General features: G+C 55.4%; 1 protein-coding gene across 2 annotated transcripts in view; it reads left to right on the top strand.

The window, feature by feature from the left end:
• The first annotated feature begins 3,938 nt into the window (after positions 1–3,938).
• Positions 3,939–19,191, top strand: part of PCSK6 (proprotein convertase subtilisin/kexin type 6) — a 37,133-nt gene continuing 21,880 nt past the window's right edge. For both annotated transcript variants that reach the window (XR_012624880.1, XM_074837595.1), the window contains exons 1-6: positions 3,939–4,169; positions 11,017–11,121; positions 15,494–15,604; positions 16,253–16,396; positions 16,977–17,053; positions 17,749–17,837. Coding sequence is in view for 1 of the 2 variants with exons in the window: in XM_074837595.1 (XP_074693696.1) it covers positions 3,945–4,169; positions 11,017–11,121; positions 15,494–15,604; positions 16,253–16,396; positions 16,977–17,053; positions 17,749–17,837 (751 nt within the window). In the remaining variant the exon portion in view is untranslated. The remainder of the gene's footprint in view (positions 4,170–11,016; positions 11,122–15,493; positions 15,605–16,252; positions 16,397–16,976; positions 17,054–17,748; positions 17,838–19,191) is intronic.

Raw genomic sequence — 19,191 nt, forward strand, 5'->3', positions numbered from 1 at the left:
CACTGGCCACGCTGGGGGTCTGGCTGGCCAATGCCCCCAAGCCAAGGGGCCACCCTGTCCCAGCACCCCAGGAGCACCTCTGGGCCATGTGTGTTTGCAAAACAGCTTTTGTTTGCTTAACTTCTTGCACTTCAGCACGCAGAGGCACAGCTCCCACTGCCCCGCTCCCTCTGCCTGTCCCGCAGCCACAGGCAGGGATGGGGTGACAGTCCCTCTGCCCGGGGCGGGAAGCCCAGCACCAGCCCTGCCATCCCACCCCTGCAAAAAATAGCAGCTTTCGGGTGCTTTATTTGCACTTTCCTTTTCTAAACTTGCCTTAAAAAGATGCAGAAGGGCTTGGTTTTCAAAGAAACAGCATTTAAATGACGTTCTCCCCTGCTCGTCCAGCTCTTGGCTGTAGTCTTGTTGCCGTATGAAGCAACGAGCGTGCGTGGTACGTGGTGGGATTTTAACTGTAATTCATGGACAGATATAAAAATGCCAGGATTATTATAAATTTTATTTGGCAGGGTTTGAACGTTACTGGTTCAGCAGCGCCTCTTTCCATGCTGTCTTTGCAGTGGCTTCTGTTTAACTGCTCGGCTCGCAAAATTTATTGCATCGCCTGTGTCTTGCAGTAATTCTCCAGGTTTTCACATAATCCCAGAAAAAGAGTTAAAAAGGAGCCTCTGCCCGAGTCTACACTCATTACAAAGCACATGGGGGCAAAGTCTGGTTTTCCTGACACCCCTGGTAAATCCCACAGTCTTGGCCAGGATAACTGCCACCCAGAACATAAGGGGATCCACTCTGAATTTCGAAATCATGCCAGAGGGAGAGAGGGCAGGAGGAGTGTGGGGAGTGGGGGGCACCAAAACATGGGTCCCTGCTCTCAGCCAGTGCTCAGGCAAGGCTCCTACCCCCCTCACCTGCTACTACAGGCTGAGCCAGGCACCCCTGGACCCACGACAGTGCACAAGTTGTTACCGGTACCGATAAATATCCCCCGGGGTTAAACATCAGGAGTCGCGGTCAATGACCTTGGGATGGAAGGTTTGGGAGGCAGGATGCTGCTGGGTTTTGTTGCCCATGGGGCCATTGCAGCGGGATGTAGAGTGCTCCCGGGCATGGATTCGGCCTGGCCCTCCTCGGATTTGCCCCTTTTTCATCCCCTAATGCAGAGGCGATGTGGCTTTGCATCCCCCCCAGGCAACTCCTTCCCCATCTTCACTCTCTTTGCCATCAGAAGGCTTTTCCCACCATCAAACCCTAAGACCTCCCTGCTGCTGCCAGAGCCCATTCCTCTTTCTCTCCTCCCTGTGGCAATATCTCTTCCCTCCTTCGCAGCCCCTGCCGACAGCGGGCAGCCCCCACAAACCTTCCCCGGCAGAGCGAGGTGGAATGTTGCGAGACTGAAGGGGTGGGGTTTGTTTCATCTGTTCTCACCCTTCCTCTGGCTCTGCCCCTCTGCATCTCTCACATGCAGCACCCACCAGCCCTGCTCATCCATCTCACACACCTTAACCAACAGGAAACTTGAGGAAAAGCCCGTAAACCAGATGGGAAACAAGGACTGGATTTGCAGAGTGCTTGTACTAATAGAAACCATCCTTCATTGCTTCATCAGAAGAAATGGCCCTTCACAAACCCATCGCTTCTGCCCAGGCAGCACATGGGGCAGCCGTGCGAGGATGCACGGGATGAGGAGCCCTAACACCAGCACGTGGCTCCAGTGTCCCCACATGCCGTGACCAATACCTGCAGTGATTTCCATGGGCAACAGCTTATGGCAGGCACAGAGAGTCACCAAACTCCCCTTTGTGACAGCGAATTGTCCCATACCCAGTGCCCTGTTTGTACACAGAAACCCTCCAAATCCCCATTTTGTTGATATTTCTAATTGCACAGGATGAGCCTGCCTCTGGCATGCGGGCTCACCTCCGTCTGCTCCTCTCCATGTATTTGCTGCCTGCAGATGGGCCAGACCCAGTCCAGTGCAGGAGCTGCTGAAGGATTTTGGCCTTGTCTGATGCAGAACAGGCTCCCCGTAAATTTCCCTTGGTTTAATCTCAACACTGAGCTGGGGGGGGGCTTCCCTGTTAACTCAGGTTGTCACTAACTCTCCTGCCTGCTGGCAGGGCCAGTACAAACCGATGGCGATGAGACTGTGATTTTCCCCTCCAGCTCCAGCAATGGGATGCAGGATGCACTCAGTGCCCCCCTCTATCCACCCTGTGCCCTCTCCCTGCTGCTGGCATCACTTTCCAGATGCCCCCTCACCTGGGGGCTGCACCTAGGTGGGTTTTGCAAAGCTGTTTGGGGCTTGGGAAGGTGTTCACATTTAGACAGACAGGGCTGGGGGCAGCTGCAAGGGCATCTTGTAAGAGCTTTAGTTGGTGGTTGGGGCTTGTGCCCCAAATATCCTTCAAATCTCTTCAGGGCCTGGAAAATAGCTAACACCTGCTCCAGGAATCACAGGCACCCCGAGGCCATCCCAGCCCGAGCCTGTGGTTGCAGCCGCAGTGCCTGGCACAGCTCATCGCCTCATCACTGGGGCCCTGCAAGCCCCGGGGGCTGCACAGGGGCATTTCTGAAGCTCTGATGCGACGCAGGTGAAGCTCTGATGTGAAACACTGCTTCGTTTAGGGCAGTTGTCAGCTTTCTGCCGGCCTCTGCCCGCGCTGGCAGGGAGGGCTGTGGAACAGAGCATCATTGACCCGCTCTTGAGCCTGTCCTTTGTATGCGCCGCCGCCTTCTCCCTAACAAAGCCTATTTTCTAATATCCCACGAGCTTTCTGCCATCCCCCCGCTGGCGTCCATGGGAGGCAAAGACAGTGCTCCAGCCCTTCTGGAGGTTTGCCCCCAAGAGTCCTGGTCTTTCTTCTCTGAGCCCCTGAGCCCCCGAGGAGCTGGCTGTCGTTGGCCCGGGGGTGCAGGGGGATGCCCAGGGGTGTGGGAGCAGTTGGCGGGGGGTGCAGGGGAGATGCCCAGGGGATATGGGGGGCAGTTCTGGAGGGATGCAGGTGGGAGATGCCTGTGGGGGTAGTGCAGAGGGATGGGGAGATGCCTTGGGGATGTAGGGGGAAAGGTGGAGGTATGCAGGCAGGATGCCCAGGGGTCAGTGCCAGGGGGGTTGCAGTGGTAGGGGGGTTCAGGTTGGCTGCCCAGGGGGGTGTAGGGGGCTACCCGGGGAGTGGAGCTGGGGGATGCGTGAGGAGTTGGCTGAAGGGATGTAGGGGGGATGTGGGGAGGTCTGTCCGGGAGGGTCAGGGGACTACTGGAGTGAGGCAGAGCTGGGAGGATACATGAGGGGCTGCTTTGGGGGATGCAGGAGAGATGCGGGAGCACAAAGGACGATGCAGGGGGATGCAGGGGGAAACCCAGAGGGCACTCCGGGGACATGCAGGGGGGGGTCTGGGGATCGGCACCGGGACATGCAGGGGGATGCAGGGGGGTACAGGGGGTTTTCTGGGGAGCTGAATGGCAGCATACAAAGGGTGATGCAGGGGGGTACAGGGGGTTGTCTGGATACATGCCGGGGGGGGCTGCAGGGGGACGCAGGAGGTTGTTCAGGGACTGCAGGGTGTTGTCCGGGGAGCTGCACGCAGGGGGGGCTGCGGAGGTGTACCGGGGGGGTTTCCGGGGGACAGTCCTGGGCACGCAGGAGGGGCGGAAGGGTCGAAGGGAGGCTGAGGAGGTTGGAGGGGTCTCAGGGGGGCTGAGGGGGTCGCAGGAGGGTGCCCAGCGGCAGGCAGGGGGGCACGGGGCGGGGTGCCCGGCAGTCACCCCGTCCCCAGGACGCCCGTTTTCCCGGCGCTACCGCCCGGCCGGGCCCTTCCCCCCGTCACCCCCCACCACCCACCACCCCCCCCTCTCGGAGCATCCCCCCGCCCCCGCCGGGCTCCGGGGCCGCTTTAAAAGGCGCAGCTCCCCGCTCCGCCCAGCTCGGCACCGCGGAGCGCACCATGCCCGCCGCAGCCGGCCCCGGCCTGGGGAGCGCGGCCGCCCCGCCGCCCCCCGCCCGCCTCTGCCTGCTGGTCCTGGCGCTGCCGCTGGCGCTGGGCGGGCGGGGGGCCGCCGCCGAGCCCTCTCGCACCGTCTATACCAACCACTGGGCCGTGCGGGTACGGGGGGGGCCCGCTGAGGCCGCCCGCCTCGCCGCTGCCTACGGGTACATCAGCCTGGGGCAGGTAAGGGGGAAGGGGGGGGGGGGTGTGTGTGTAGGTGTGGGGGTACTGGGAGTGGGGGCTGTAAGGAGGGGGGGGGCTTGCACCACTGTCCCGGAGCTGTCGGGGGTCCCGGGGAACTGTCGCGGCTCCCTGCAGGGGGACTTGGACCGGGAGTCTGTGGCGGGGGGTTGGGGGGTGTCCCGGGAACGGCGAGGCGCCGGGAGACCCGGGGAGCTGCCGGGGGGTGTCCCGGAATCGGAGAGGCGCCGGGAGTCCCGGGGAGCTGCCGGGGGTGCTGCACTGTGAGTCTCGGCACCGGGGAGCTGCCGCGGGGGTGCCGGAATTGGAGAGGCGCCGGGGGTACCGGGGAGCTGCCGGGGCTCCCTGCACCGGGGAGCTGCTGGGGATCTCGCATTGTAGGTCTCGGCTTCGGGAAGCTGCCGGGGGGGTCTCGGATTCGGAGAGGCGTCGGGGGTCCCGGGGAGCTGCCGGGGGTTTCCGACAACGGGGAGCTGCCGGGGGTCTCTCACTGTGAGTCTCGGCACCGGGAAGCTGCCGGGGGGGCCCCGAAAGCGGAGAGGAGCGGGGGGTTCCGGGGAGGTGCCGAGGGTGCCGGCAGCGGGAGCCTCTGGGCGATCCCGGGAGCGGGGAGCTGCCCGGGGGTCTTGCACCGTGAGTCTCAGCACCGGGGAACTGCCGGGGGTCTTGCACCGTGGGTCCCGGCTTCGGGAAGCTGGAGAGGGGGGTCCCGCGGAGCTGCCGGGTCTCCCGGGACTGGGGTGATGCCGGGGGTCCCAGGACCGGGCGATGGGCCCCCGCAGCGGTCGGGATGAGGATGATGCAGCGATGCTGGTGGAGCGCTTTGGCCCCGGGGGGGGCGGCTGGGCAGCCCCGGCCCCTGTCCCTCCCCGGCTCCTCGGGGTGCCCTCGCCCCGCACGGCCCGCTCCCACACCGGCCGGGGGATTGCACAAGTTCCTTCCATCCCGGAAAGTTACATTTATGGATTTAACAAACTTGGGACTCTCTGGCCCGGGTTTTTCGGAGATTTTGGGAACACGAAGAACTTTTGCTTTCAATCCCCCCGCAGCACACGAATGGCTTAAAGGCGACTTTCAGCACGGCAGCTCTTTTTCCTCTCAATTTCTTCATCCTCTCTGTAAATCCAAATGTGGGCTGGTGTCCTCGGAGTTTCCTCCGGAGTTTATCGCCTCCCGTGCCGCCCGGCTGCTCAGCGCTTTTCTGGCTGGGTGGCACTTCAGGTTGTCTTCCTGCTCAAGGTGCCTCCTGGACTATAAATTATAACCTTCCTTTATATCACAACCCTGCTTTTAAGTATAATTAAAGTCACGGGGTGCTGCATAAACAAATTGTCGCGGAGAGGGGAGGCTGAATCGGGGGCACTGTCTCCTGCACCGGTGTCCGTGACCTCCCGTGGGGGATAACCCCTCACGTCCCACCCTCTGTCTCCTACCTGCCGTGCTCAGCTCTCGTCCCACCAAGGGGAAAATCACCTATAATATTCCCATGCCTCTCTCACAGGGCTGGGTGAACAGAGTTGTGCAACCCAAAGGGCTTTTCGGTGTTTGTCCCTGTTCAGCCAGAGAATATCTTGATCGAGCTTCCCACTCTCCCGATTTGCATCAGCCTAATGTCAGCTCCTGGTTTGGGGTTTTGCTCCCTTGCTTGCGGAGCATCTGCTCCCCACCAGCATCCCGGCTTTCCCGAGCTCATCTCCACGATGCTGAGGTATTTGGCCCATGGGCACGACATGGCCCCCCCCCAAAGCATCCATCCCTCCCCCTCGAGCCCTTTCCCGGGGCAGCCGGGCGCAGGCTGGAGAGCAGGGGAAATATTTCTGTGGTTGCATCAGGGTGTTCCTGGCTCCCGCCTTTCCCGCGGATGCTGGGAGCTCATGCACCGTTGGGGCTTCCCCAGCTGCTCACAACACACCCTGCCTTCAGCTCCCCCGAGCCCATCGGGCTTTTCCCACGGGAGTTCATCCACAGCCAAATCCCGAGGAACCGCTTTCCCTGTGTGCGTGTGCTCGTGAGTGATGTTTGTTGTGCTGTGCTTGGAGTTAATGGTGTGCCGGGGCCTGGGTGTCCTCAGCTTCCCCTGCTGCATCCTCTGCTTGTGGAGCTGCCAGGGATAGTACCGTCCCCGCTGAGATGTGCCCTCCCAGGGGCCTGGTCCTGCCTGCAGGAAAACCCTGCCGAGGGCACATCACCCTGCCCTGGGGAGATGTTCGGGTAGAGGCAGGTAGTGGAGTCCAGCATGGCGAGGGAGGAGGTGGAGGGTTGACGGTCATGGAGTGACCCAGCTGGGTGCCAGGAAGGCTCAGCCCTGCGCTGGTGGCTGGTGACCTCTTTTCCTCCGAGATGCAACCCCGGGGGCTCCTGGCATGCTGCTGGCTGGGAAGGGCATCGCCGGGCTTGGCACACACAGGTGTCTGCCCTGTGTCCCAGCTGTCCCCATGCCCAACCCATGCACCAAGACACCCTTAAACCCTTCTGGGTCACGGCAGAGTGACATTTCCCTTGGGAAACCATTTGCGTCAACTTCCATTTAAGTGAAGCAAACAAACAAAAGGAAAAGCTTTTACACCCCCAAACGCCTGCTCATTCCTCCCCGCCGGTCTTTGTTCGCACGCTGTGCTGGGGCGAGCCGGGACAGGCCCTGGCCGAGGGCGCTGCAAGGGCTGTGCAGTGCCGGTGCCCCGGGTAGTGCCTCTGCTGCTGTCCCGGGGTGGTGACGAGCCTGTTCCTATCCCGGTAACAGGATTGATATGAGTTTTTCGTTATGTGGTGTCCAACGCTGTAAGTTTTGTGAGGGCTTGCACATCCTTAGCAGTCTCATCTGCAGTGCAAGAGGTGGACAGGATTCATTTTGGGCTGGAATTGGAGCTTTCTTAGATTCCTGTCATCTGGGGATGCTGGAGCAATGGTGTCCTCACAGCCCTGGGCTCAGTCCTTACTGGGCTGAATCTGGCTGTGAACATCCCAGAATGACATTCCTGAGGGCAGGAGCTCAGCAGCTGGAGCCCTTGTCCCCAGTGGGGATGGGTGGTGTCCCCAGGAGGGGAGCAGGCACTGCCTCCCCACCCGGATCCATCTTCCTGGAGCACACCAGCACCAATGCAGCTGTTTTGCAGAAATTGGCTGGTTTGGGCTGGAGGACTTCGCTGTGATGGGGAGGGAAGAAACAGGCTCAGCAGTGCCCTGACTGGCTCTAGTGCTGCCCTCAGTGGTGTCCAGCTCCCAAAAAGCTCTCCTTTGCCATGTTTCATTAGCTACAAGTGACCTTGAACCTGCTCGAAATACTAATGGCTGTTAATGAGGCAGGGCAGGCGCTGGGCTCGTCTCCGCCTGGCAGTGCCTCAGGAGAGCCGGGTGCTGCTGCAGGAGCATCTCCTGGGTGCTTCTCTCTGCCCCAGTGCCAACTTGAGGGGGCTTACAGGTGACACCAGGATTTGGGGGAGAAGGGCAAAAGGGGAATGCAAAAGGAGATCAGGAGGTGGCCAAACCCCTTGCAACTATACCTCTTTTTAACACTGTTAAGGACCATATTTGTAGAGTAATTCCTGTTGGCAGGGACCTCTGGAGGTCTCTGGCCCAACCCCCCAATTAACTTTGAGGCTAAATTAGGCTGTGCAGAGCCTCAGCTGGGTGAGATTCAAAGCTCTCCAAGGATGGAGATCCCAGCACCTCCCCAGGCCAGTGAGTCACCACCCTACACAAAAAATTACTCTTTTTATACCCAGTTAGGATTTCTTCCCTTACAACTTCTTGCTTCTCATCCTTCTGCCATGCATCTCCACATCTCTCTGACTGCCTGGATCCTGTAGGGGCCATGAGTAGCTCCTTCAGCTTCAAACTCTTTCCCATTTGACTGGATGACATTGGCAAGTGTGTGATTATTATTTTTTTTTTTCTTTGAAAGTGGAGCCCTCGGGGTAGTGCCGATGGCATCGCAGGGTGCAGAATGTGTTCACATTGCTTCTGGCTTGCTCCACCTGCAGCCCAGCTGAGCTGGGCAGCACCAGCCAGGGCTTCCTCTGCCTCGATTAACAGGGGGGAAGAAAACCATCTCATTTTTGTTGAGGTACAAATTTAAGTTGCCTCAAAAAATCTCACATTCCCTCTGAAACTTCAGCCCCAAACTGCGAATCAATTGGTAAAATTAAAATCGACCCTTGTGGGGTTGACCTCCCCTGCATGTTCTTGGCAGAAATTAGATGTCTAAGAGGTCAAGGTTGATAGTTGCAAACACACTGGGGAGGTCTGGAACTGCTCGGTGTGGTCTCCTGGGCTTCGGGTGGGTGGGCTTGGTAACCACAGTTGGTGGCAACCTGGACTACCTCTTCTGGGGCAGAGCTGGGACCTTTCAGCGTGGGCAGCTGTCTTCTGGCTGGTCAGGAGCTGATGGGAATGATTGCTCATCGATGTAGCCAGGAAGGATCAGCCCTTGGTAAAGTCCTGCTGTTTGCCTCTTGGGTGCTCCGCTGGGTTTTCCAGCGTTGCCGTCGCTGTGGCCGTAGGGCTGTGGCCTTGCTGGTGCTGTATGCAGGAGAAAACCCAACTCTTTTGGGTGTCTCCAATACTCCCATCCCCAGGGGTTACACTGCAGAGCCCTCACTAGCTGATCAACATCAAGGAAGAGAACAAATACTTTTCCATTTTTAAAAAAAATAACATTTTTGAATTTTTCTCCTTAGAATAGCTTAGGTGGAAGGGGGGGCCTCTGGAGGTCACTGGGTCCAACCTCTGCTCAGAGCGAAGCTGGCTTTCAAGTTAGCCCCAACATGAGATGGTTTTCCTATTTTTTCCTTCCATAAATCCTAGGAGGATAAAGAATCTGGGGTACAGGGTGGTTTTCCTGCCACTCTGGCCACATATCCCCAGAACCTGGGGTGGGATCATCTCCTTCCCCCATCCTCTTTCATTGTGTGGTAATTTCTCATTTATTTCTGAAAAGCTCTGTGCCTGCTCCGGTTGGGAACAGAAGCACTTCTTCAGCTGATGCTTGTTTATAGAGCGTGATCCTGTTACGACGAGTGCTGGAGGGACCGGAGATGAGAATAAACTGAATATTATAAACCTGCAAACTGCAGGCTGAGCCAATGGATGTGGAGCTGAACCGCCCAGTCTGTGGGATCGGGATTTCCAGGCAGAGTGAACAAGAGGCAGGGTGGCCTCACGCAAGGTTTCCCTAAAATACCGGGTGGTTGGAGCATCCTCTTTCCCTTTCCTAAGTACAAGTGGATTTGAGGAATAGCTTCTAAAAGCCAAATGCAGATTGCAATGAGCAACTGCTCTGCATGTAGATGTTAAAGAAAACGCCCAGCTATGCTCTAATGCAAAGAAAAAAAGTGGTGGGGAGTGGGAGGGAGGGTTTAAATGAACTTGAGTGGAAACAAATTACAGAAATCACACTAACGGCAGTAAAGTTGGTGCAATGACATTCTGGCATAAAAGGCAGAGCAAAACTAATTAAATATTTAATGCTCCTAAGAGGCACTGGCACATCTCAAGGTATTAAGTGTGATAAACATGTAAGTAGTTGTCATCATCTGCTTCAGCATCTGGTCCAGACAAACCTGTTTTCTCCCTGCTGTCCTGTTGCAGCCAGTCCTGGGCTGGCCTCAGGGGATGTCATCCTGGCCCCTGGGTCACATGTGGCCTCAGGGACATCACCCTGGCTCCTGGGTTGCAGATGGGGGCTCGTAGTGTGGCTCACCCTGATCCTGTGAGCCAGGCACAGGGACTGCTGCTGGCTCCCTGCAGCATCCAGCTCCTGGCCATGGGACAGGTTTTTTTTGGGGGAAAAAAAAAACAACCGCAGGGAAAAGGGAATTTACAGCAGAGACTAAATTTGTACTGAAATTGTGTGACCTGGGAGCTGCATGCCAGTGAGTGCAGCTCTTGGGTCATTCCCATTCCTATGGCTTTGAATCCCTCTGGGATGTTCATCACATGGTGCCTGGCTGAGATCACCGGGCTCATTGCATAGCCCCGGGACTTTATCCATGCTTTTGGGATGGAAAAAGAGGAGTTGTGGTGTCTCCGGGATGAGAGGGCTGGAGGCAGTGCAGCCACCCTGGGGCTTGGCAGGATGGTGTGGCTGGCACAGTGTTTTCCCACAAATGCAAGACCTTTCAGCTCCGTGCAAGGGAAAAAAGGGCAAAAACTTGTAAAAGGGGAGTGTGGGGTTTCTCCAAGCTGAAGGAGCTGGTGGGGCTGCCTTTCCCAGCTTGCCTTCACTCCCAGGCTGCACTTACTACTGGGGAGGGACTCCAGGCTGGGGCATGTGTTATACATCCCTTGGGTTGGATGGTTGGTTTGCTTGGAGATTTTTTTTGACTCCTGCTGCTGCTGTCGCTGACTCCAGGCTAAACACATTTATATCCCATGGTTCCCAGGAGCATCCCAGGGCTAGCAGGGATTGCGTTCACCTCTCCTTATGGGGCTGTTCTTGCTGTGAGGGCGAAGCCGGAGTGTCGGGTGGGGAAAGGCAGCATGATGAGACACAGCTCCCCCGGCTCCGTCGCAGCTGCTGAGCTCATTTTTAGCTCATCATTTCTGCTTGGGAGCTGATGGAAGACAGTTTGAAAAGATGCATTTAATGGGTGAAAATTCATAAAAATATTTTCCGGGCTCTGTTGCGGCAGTGCAGCATCTGGCCACCAGCGCTGTTTGCCATGGCGGTGACACTGGGGTTAGTGCCAGCATCCTGCATCTCCTCCTTGAAGGGGTTTGTGGTGCCAGGCACAGCTGCACCGATGCATGAAGGGATGCTGCCAGCACTAAAATGGAGGGTGACCATGGGAAAACTTCATTTTTTTTAAAAAAATCCCCTCTCTTTTTGCAGATCGGGAGCTTGGAAAACTACTACCACTTTCACCACAGCAGGACGTTTAAGCGCTCAACACTGAGCAGCCGGGGACCGCACAACTTCCTCCGCATGGACCCCAAGGTATGGGGCCAGGCAGCCTGGGGTCCCCCAGCCTCTGTGGGGGCTGGTGGGATAGGGGTCCCTGCTTCCCCCCAGAGAAGCCTCTTAGCTTGGTCTAGGTTATAGCGTGAGCCCAAGCATCTTGCGACGACATGTTATCTTTGAACCGCAGCCCTGTGCATGCACGGGGTGACTCACTGGACATGGGTACGTCGATTGGTGGTGAAAAATACTTAGAAGTGACTAAATGCTAACATCTGCCTGAAAGTCGTGAGGAAAAAAAAGGGGGAAAAAAGTCTTCCAGGATAGAAAGACTGTTGCATGCTCAGGGTGTTGATCCAGTTGCCACAACACTTGCTGCCTCAGTGGTTGCTATGTGTGAAATCCTTGGCAATAGCTCTGCATTGCTTTTTCCTAGAGCAAGGATCCAAAGGGATTTTCAGCACAGCTGAATTGAGAAAAGTAATGGGGAGGGGGGGGGAGAAGGCAAGGAGCAACAGGCGGGACCTGGGTGAGCTGGGCTGGGGGTGGTGGGGAAGAGCTGCAGCCCTGTTTCGGCTTTTCTGCTTCCTCAGCTCCACCCGGTGCCTGAACCCTGCGAGATGCTACTTCTGCAGAGCAGGAGAAGCATTAATGTGTGGGTGGGGAGGGTCTGGTTTTTGGAGAGAAATAAATGCAGAAAAAGCCATTGCAGTGAAAGTACCCATGCTGCAGTGAGCTGCTGGTGCTTGCACCAATGCCTGGCCACCCTTGGGGTGCTCCCAGCCTCCCTTGGGATGCTCTTCCCTGAGACATTTCCAGCCCACTCAGCACAACACATCCCACCTGCCTCTATCCAGACCCACACAGCCACCCTGCTTTCCCCAGCCAGCCAGCTTTCCAGAGAGATTTGCTGTTAAATATTTGGACAGGGTCTGTAGCCCATTTCTGAGTGTGTTGCCGGCGGGGAAAACCTCAGCAAGGGGAGTTTTGGTGCCCTGGAAGTGTGCTGAACTCTAATTAAAGCTGTTCACCCTTGGGGAGGTGCACAGGCATCCCAGCAAATGATGAATTCAGCTCTGCAATTGAAATACCTCCATTTAAATGAGTCTAGTTATAATGCAAACCAAATCAATTGACTTTTAGTCTTATTAACATTTACGTTACCTTGCTCTATGGACTGCAAGCTACAGCAATTAGCTCCTGTTCTCTTAATCCTTCCTTATCACTCCGAGTTCAAGACCTCTTGGCAGGTGTTGTTTCTCCCCATCTCCCATGCATATTTGCAAATCGTTTTGGGAATGTCTTGGCATTTGGATGGCACCAGCTTAGCATGCGCAATGCAGGAAAACATCACCTCGAGGCATAAGGAAACGCTAGCTGGAATAGGGAAGATGGAAACAAATCTTGCAGAAATCCCGAAGAACCAGCAAATCCAATCATTTGCAGATGTTGGGTGGTTCGTGCCTTCCAGGGGCTATTGTTTCCAGTTGGGGTTTGCTCTGCCCCGGGGGTCGGTGGCACAGGGGCCAGGTCCTGGCAAGAGGACCATGGCCAAGCCCTCCATCCCGAGGACGCGGGTGGCCGGGGACGGGGAGACCGGGGTCCTGGTCCCCGTGGGACCACGCTGCTGCCGAGTTCCCCTCTTGCCCCAAGAGATCGCCGCAGCCAGTGTCTGCTCCGTTTGGGGCTGATATGAGCCAAGCAACATGGCAGGTGATGGAAAGGGTGGAGAGATGTAGAAAATCCAACAGTTTGGAGGGCAGGTTGTGGTGGTGAGAGTAAGAGACGTGCAGGGGCAGTGGGATGCAGAGTGAGGTCACACCATGCTGCACCACCCCTCTTACAGGCTTCACTTACAGCTCTTGTCACCATAAACTTTTCCGCTCGCTGGGATGCTCCTGTTGGTCCTCGCAGTGTTTGAGCCTTCAGCCTCACTGCTTCAGTCTCTTAATCCTCATCAGAGGATGTCACAGCCTCAGTCCCTGTGCCTCTGGCCATGCACTGTAGCAAAATCAACCCCACCGAAATGATTTCTGCTGTGTTTTATGGCAAACATATGCTGGAGCCATCTTGTTTGTCCTGGATCTCTGCTTTAATTCCTGTACATCCGCTGGAGTAAGTCAAGCTATTGCTTTTCTGGAGCTGCAAAGGGAGTTGAATCCTCGCCTGTGCTGGTTGTTGTGCTTGATGAAGCTACCTGGGCAGCTGGATCCGGGCATCACCCACTGAAAATCTCAGAGTAAGGAGGAAATCAAAAGCTGCCCCTCTGTTTCCAGCAGGGGTGAAGGGTTTGGCTTGGTGATACCTGTGTCTCCTTGCAGGGTCATTTGGTGCCACTCAGGGTCACCTCATTATTGCTAACTAGGATTTGCAGGGGTGGAGCTGGGACCCCCCAGGCTCAGGACTGTGTTGTAACAGTTTGGCCTTTTCTAGTAGCAAAAAGACTTTTTTTTTTTTTTTGATTTTTAAATTTCCGAGAAGCTTTTCCCCCACCCCGGATGAGTGATGGAAGTCGATCCAAGTTTCACAAGTTGTGGGAGCATTACAGGGATGCCCCAGGCTCCTTCCTGCTTGCCTGTTGTCTTCCCACGCCAGCCACATCGATTTAGCAACCCCCCCTGGAAATCGATGCTGTTAAACTGCTGATTTCTCTGTGTCCACACAAGAGTTCCCCATCTACTCCCGGCTGGCAGCGCTGGGGTCGATCAGGAGCATGTTTAAAGTGAAGATGTCCCTGCAAGGCACCACAGCTCCTGGCAAAAGCCCGTGAAATCCCACATCTTCCCATCATTCCTGCATCTAGCAAAGCTGCAGGGAAGAGCGATAGCTGTGGCTTGGGCAGCGAGACCCATGGTAACACTGCCAAGGAGTTCTGCTTTAAGGAGAAAAGTTGTGTATTTGGGCCATGTCCTCTAACATTTTTTTTTTTTTTATTAACTAGACCATTAAGTTGTATTTTTGCTTCCAATGCTTAAATCCATCCTCGTATAAGCAAAGCAGCATGCTGTTGTCAGCCAAGGCAGCGTGGAAACTCAATTTTTCTGTGAAATATATATATTTTTTCCTTTCAACAGTTTTTTTCTTTAAAATATATATGTTTAAAAACAAAGCTCTAGGCTGGAAACTGTCAGGTTTCTGATATGCACAGCTCCCCATCCACCTCCATCCAAGTCAGGGAACTATAAACCATGCAAGAAGAACTCGGTTCAGCTGACAGTTTCACATAAATGAGCCCAACAAAAACTTGCATTTTGGATTTTTATTCTTTTTGTTACAGACTTAGACACAAGAATAGAGACAACCCCACGAGCAGCTCTGCTGTTCCCAAAAGACCCTGAGCCATTGGGAAGAAAATGTCTGGTGAGGAGGGATGTACTGCAGAGCCCTCTCAGCTCATCAGCTGGTGCCTCCCTTCTCCCCCCAGCATGAGCACATGTAAAGATTTGGCATATAAATTATTTTTAAAACCTGTTTTCAATAAACCCAGGTTTCATCTCCATGCTGAAGGCAGGAGAGCCCCTTTTGTGGGCAATCAAGGGTCTAGGGGGGGAAAATGCTTCCCAGGGATGGGATGTGGCTGCTCCCAAACTGACACCTTAGGCAGCTCCTGCCGCAGTGGCGTGGGCAAACACTGGCGTTTCCCAATCCCGGCCTTTTCCGGCTCATTTCCCATTTGATCTCTTTGCATGTCATGCCCCACTGAAAAGCAAACAAATGTCAGAGCGGTCGGCCCTGAGGCCACCTCGCCCGCAGCCAGTACCAAAACATCTCTCCGGAGCCAGCCACGTCCCCCGAGACCTGCCATGGCCATGTGTAGTCATCCCATATCTTTGGGAAATGTGTGTTGCACTTGGGTAAAGCCCCCAATTTTATTATTTTATCAGGAGGAGAGGAGCTCGAAGGATGAGCAGCCCTGGAGCCACGTGATAAAGTCTCAGGGCTGAGCTGCTGCTGCTGCCTTCTGGCCGGCGGGGAAGGATAAGCCCCAAAATTAAGCCAAGCACCTGAGTCTTCTCCAACACTTTGACTAAACACAGAAATATGTGGCTCGCCTCCAGTGAGACTTCAGCGCGTGCTTCAGTGCTTCGCTAAGCCAGGGGGGTTTAGGCACGTGTTTGGAGGCGACGTTATTTATGCTCAAGTGTTTTGCTGCACCGGGAGAGGAATCTGGTCCCTGGCTCAGAGACCACAAAGAGCTGAACTTGCCTGTCTGTCTGTCCATCCATCCTTTCTCCCCCAAAACGGAGCTGCTATCTCCGCAGCAGCTCTGGCAGAGGAGATGGGGGTTTGCCAGAGTGTGGGGTGATGCTGGGATGGGTCCAGGCTGCGGTTTGCACTGTCTCTGCATCCTTCATCCCATTATCAGCAGGTGATGCCCACAGGCGATGCTGACCCACGGCTCTGCTTGCAGGTGGACTGGCTGCAGCAGCAGGAGGTGAAGCGGCGGGTGAAGAGGCAAGTCCGAGGCGAGCCACATGCCCTGCCCTTCAACGACCCAGTGTGGCCCAACATGTGGTACCTGGTGGGTATCTCCCCACCGCCACCCCACAAGGAGCCCGCTGCTTTACAGGGGAGTTAATTTATTTTTAATCGAATGCATCATCAGTCTTTGCTTAGCCCGGCCAATAATGAAACACCTTAATATCAGCAAATGTGCTTGACAGCAGGATTTTAAAATTGTAAATTAATACATGGGAGAGTCTAGTTTGAAGTGTTGCACCATCATTAGCAGCCCCTCGTTATGGTCTGCGCAGTGAAGGCTCGGGAGCAGCGCGGCTGCAGCACTGATGCATTTTACCCATCCAAAAGCTGCAACCATCTATTTACAATATCATTTTTTCTCCTGCCTGCCTCATTGATCTGTATTTGACAGGGAAATTCATTGAAAATTAAGCGCAGAAAGGAAATGAGCACTTCAAAACCGAAGAGCCCGCAGTATTTGAAATGGAAGAGGAAAAGAATAATAGGGAGATAGCATTGCCTGGATTAACTGCTGCTGGATGGCTTTGATCAGTGGAGTAAAGTTATAACAAATCTAGGAGTTATATGGCAGGGCGTGGGATGTAAATATATTTTCTGGTTGATTAAATGGGCTCCCAGCCTGGCTGCTCGCTTACATGGGCTGAAATGGGGATGCAGCCCTTTTGCAGCTGTGTTTCCCCCCCCATAGCACTGCGGTGATAAAAGCAGTCGCTGCAGGTCGGAGATGAATGTCCTGGCAGCCTGGCAGAGGGGCTACACCGGCAAAAATGTGGTGGTCACCATCCTCGATGACGGCATAGAGAGGAACCACCCTGACCTCCTGCAAAATTATGTGAGCTGGGGGCTGGATGGGCTGGGGATGGACGGGCTGGGACTGGTCCTCATGGTGAATTGATTTATGGAGAATTTCAGTGTATAAACACAGCTTAAGTCTGTGTATTGGCAGATTAGAAGAAAAGGATTTTTTAAAAAATGCTCAGGATGTTTTTAAGAAGGAAACAAAGTTTTTAGACAAGAGGGTTTGGGGGAAACTCCCTTTTTGCAGCTGCCTGGGAAGTGGCCACCTCCCTCCAGCTCACCAGGGCAGAGCCAAAAACCTGCATGAACCCGCTCAGCCCCAGCTCAAACCCCAGACGGCCACAGTGGGGGGGACCCAGCAGGTTTTGGGGTAAGAAGGAGTTGTCCCTGAGGTAGCGGGATGTTTCCCCTGGGAAGCACGCAGGGCTGCAGCCCAGAACTATATATCCTGAGAAAATAGTTAGAAAATAAGGGGAAAATGGCATTTTCTGCTCGGCTTGGTTCTGTCGGCCACCGCGTCAGCTGCAGGTGAAGCAGGACTGCGCCGCTGCTGAGGCCGCTTTGTCCCACGCTGTGCTGGTAAATCAAATCTAATGGTGGCAACATGTTTTCAGGACCCTCTTGCAAGCTACGACGTCAACGGGAATGACCACGACCCGACTCCGCGCTACGATGCCAGCAATGAGAATAAGTACGTGGTGCTAATTGCCGTGGAGCCGGTGTCTGCGTGGCCGGGGTGTGTGGGGGTCCCTGGGACTGGGGGTACCCCCTGGGGTGCAGAGGATGCTGTGTTATGGGCTTTGCACAGAGTCATTGCATTTAATACCGATCCAGCCTGTGGCAACCAGGCTAATTGCTAACGAAGCATCAAGCCATCGAATGAAGGCACAGGGTGGGGGAGTTCCTTGCAGTGGTCAGGGATTAAACCACGTGAGTGGAGCTGGGTGGTTTAGATGGCAAAACTTGGACACACTTTCTGGGCTTCAGTTAAAGAGGGACGGGCACGTGGTGGCACCTGTAGAAAGGAAATGGGTATGCAAAGAGCAAATTGCATTTAGGTGCAAAAAGCAAAGAGCAAATTGCATCTAGGTGCTAGATGCAAAGAGCAAATTACATGTAGGTACAAAATGCAAAGAGCAAGTTGTATCGAGGTGCAAAAAGCAACGAGCAAATTGCACCTAGGTGCAAAAATGCAAACAGCAAATTGCTTTCTGCATTAGTTTCCTGTGTCCCCCAGCCCTTGCTGTGGGTTTTGGATAAGGGCCCTCCAGCTCTTGGGGCACTTTCTTCCACTGCTCTGGCCTTGGGGCCAGTTTCTGGGTGCTGGGTGGCTGGGGGGGATCCTTTGCTATGGGACATCAGCTTGTGGGGGGTTTCTCTTTGCAGGCACGGCACTCGCTGCGCGGGGGAAGTGGCGGCGGCGGCGAACAACTCATACTGCATCGTGGGCATCGCCTACAACGCGCGCATCGGAGGTGAGGCTGGCGCCTGCCTGCGGCTCCCCTGCCCTTCGCCGTCCCCCCAAGGGACCGCGGCCACCCTGGTCATGCCGCTGGGCTCCTGGGGTGGGTGGGTGGTGGGGTGCTGTTCCCCCAGATATTGCCAGGAGAGAATCTTCTCCTTGGTGCTCTGGCTGCAGGGAGCCCTGAGGGAGCCTGGAGGAGGATGGGTGACGTGGGGTGGTGCAGGGGACTCCTGCTCCATATATTTTGGGGCGGAAGCATGCTGCTTGGGCTGCATCCTCACCATGAGGATGCGTGTGGATAGAGGATGTGGTAGTTTCACCCCAAAAAGTTCACAGCTGATCTCAGGGGTCTGACCTTCTTGGGGTGGCTGCATTTGCTATGGTTGGTGGCGCCGGTTTAGCTTCAGAGCTGAAATTGCTCATTTGTGAGGTTAACATCTGCAGGTGAGCTGCCTGGGGGGGGACCTGGGAGGACCCCCAAAATATCCTTGTGGGGAAAGCACCAAGGAGATGGGGGGCTGGGGCTGTGTGGGGTGGGAGGATCTTTGCCCGGTCCCTCAAATAACATGGTGCATGGGAAGCAAATGAATATTTATCACCAAATGGGAGCCTGGTGGTAATTAGTATCACAGAGCTCATTTGCATTGGCCTAGCTGGTTTTGGAGCCTGGGTTGAGCCGGGGCTGGTCTGGCCAGCCCAGTCTGGTATAGCAACTGTTGGTGGGGGTGGGAGTGTGGTGTCCCGTCTGCATGGCCGGTGAGATCGTGTAGGGAACAAATACCTGGAGCCAGGTCCTCACATGGGTTTTTAGCTCCGTCCCTGGCAGGACTGGATGGGGAGAGGGGCTTTTGCTGCAACCCCTCCTACCACCCCACACTGGGCGACGTCACCGTCAGGAGCACGGCCCCAAGAACCCATGGGTGGATTCAGGGCTTAATTTCTTCTCTCAGCGTGTTCATCCTGGCTGTGCAAGAAGCAGCTTTCGTTAGGGTTGTGTCTTCAGGGAGTCCTGCTCCTGGCCAAGCACCATCAGCAGTTCCCTGTGTTGGAAAAAATCCCCCAAGGGAAAAAATAACCCTGTGGAGGGTGAATGGGGGAGTGACAGGGGCTGTAAAGGCTGTGGCACGTCCCTCCATCCCCTCCCATCCCCTGGTGCTTGTGGGGTGGCTTCATGCTTCTTAGAGGCTTCTTGCCTCTAAAAATCCATCTCCAAGCACACACCAAGCAGCAGCAGAGCAAGACAAAGCTCTCGGCGGGGTTTAAGGCAGTTTTGCACCCTGCAGGATCAGGCCATTGCCTTCATGTTCCTTTCCAAGCCCATTTTTCTGCAGCAGCCATGGAGACGAGTTTACTTGTTGACTTTA

The sequence above is a fragment of the Strix aluco genome, chromosome 12 (genome assembly GCF_031877795.1).
Source record: "Strix aluco isolate bStrAlu1 chromosome 12, bStrAlu1.hap1, whole genome shotgun sequence".
In the NCBI taxonomy this organism is placed as follows: domain Eukaryota; kingdom Metazoa; phylum Chordata; class Aves; order Strigiformes; family Strigidae; genus Strix; species Strix aluco.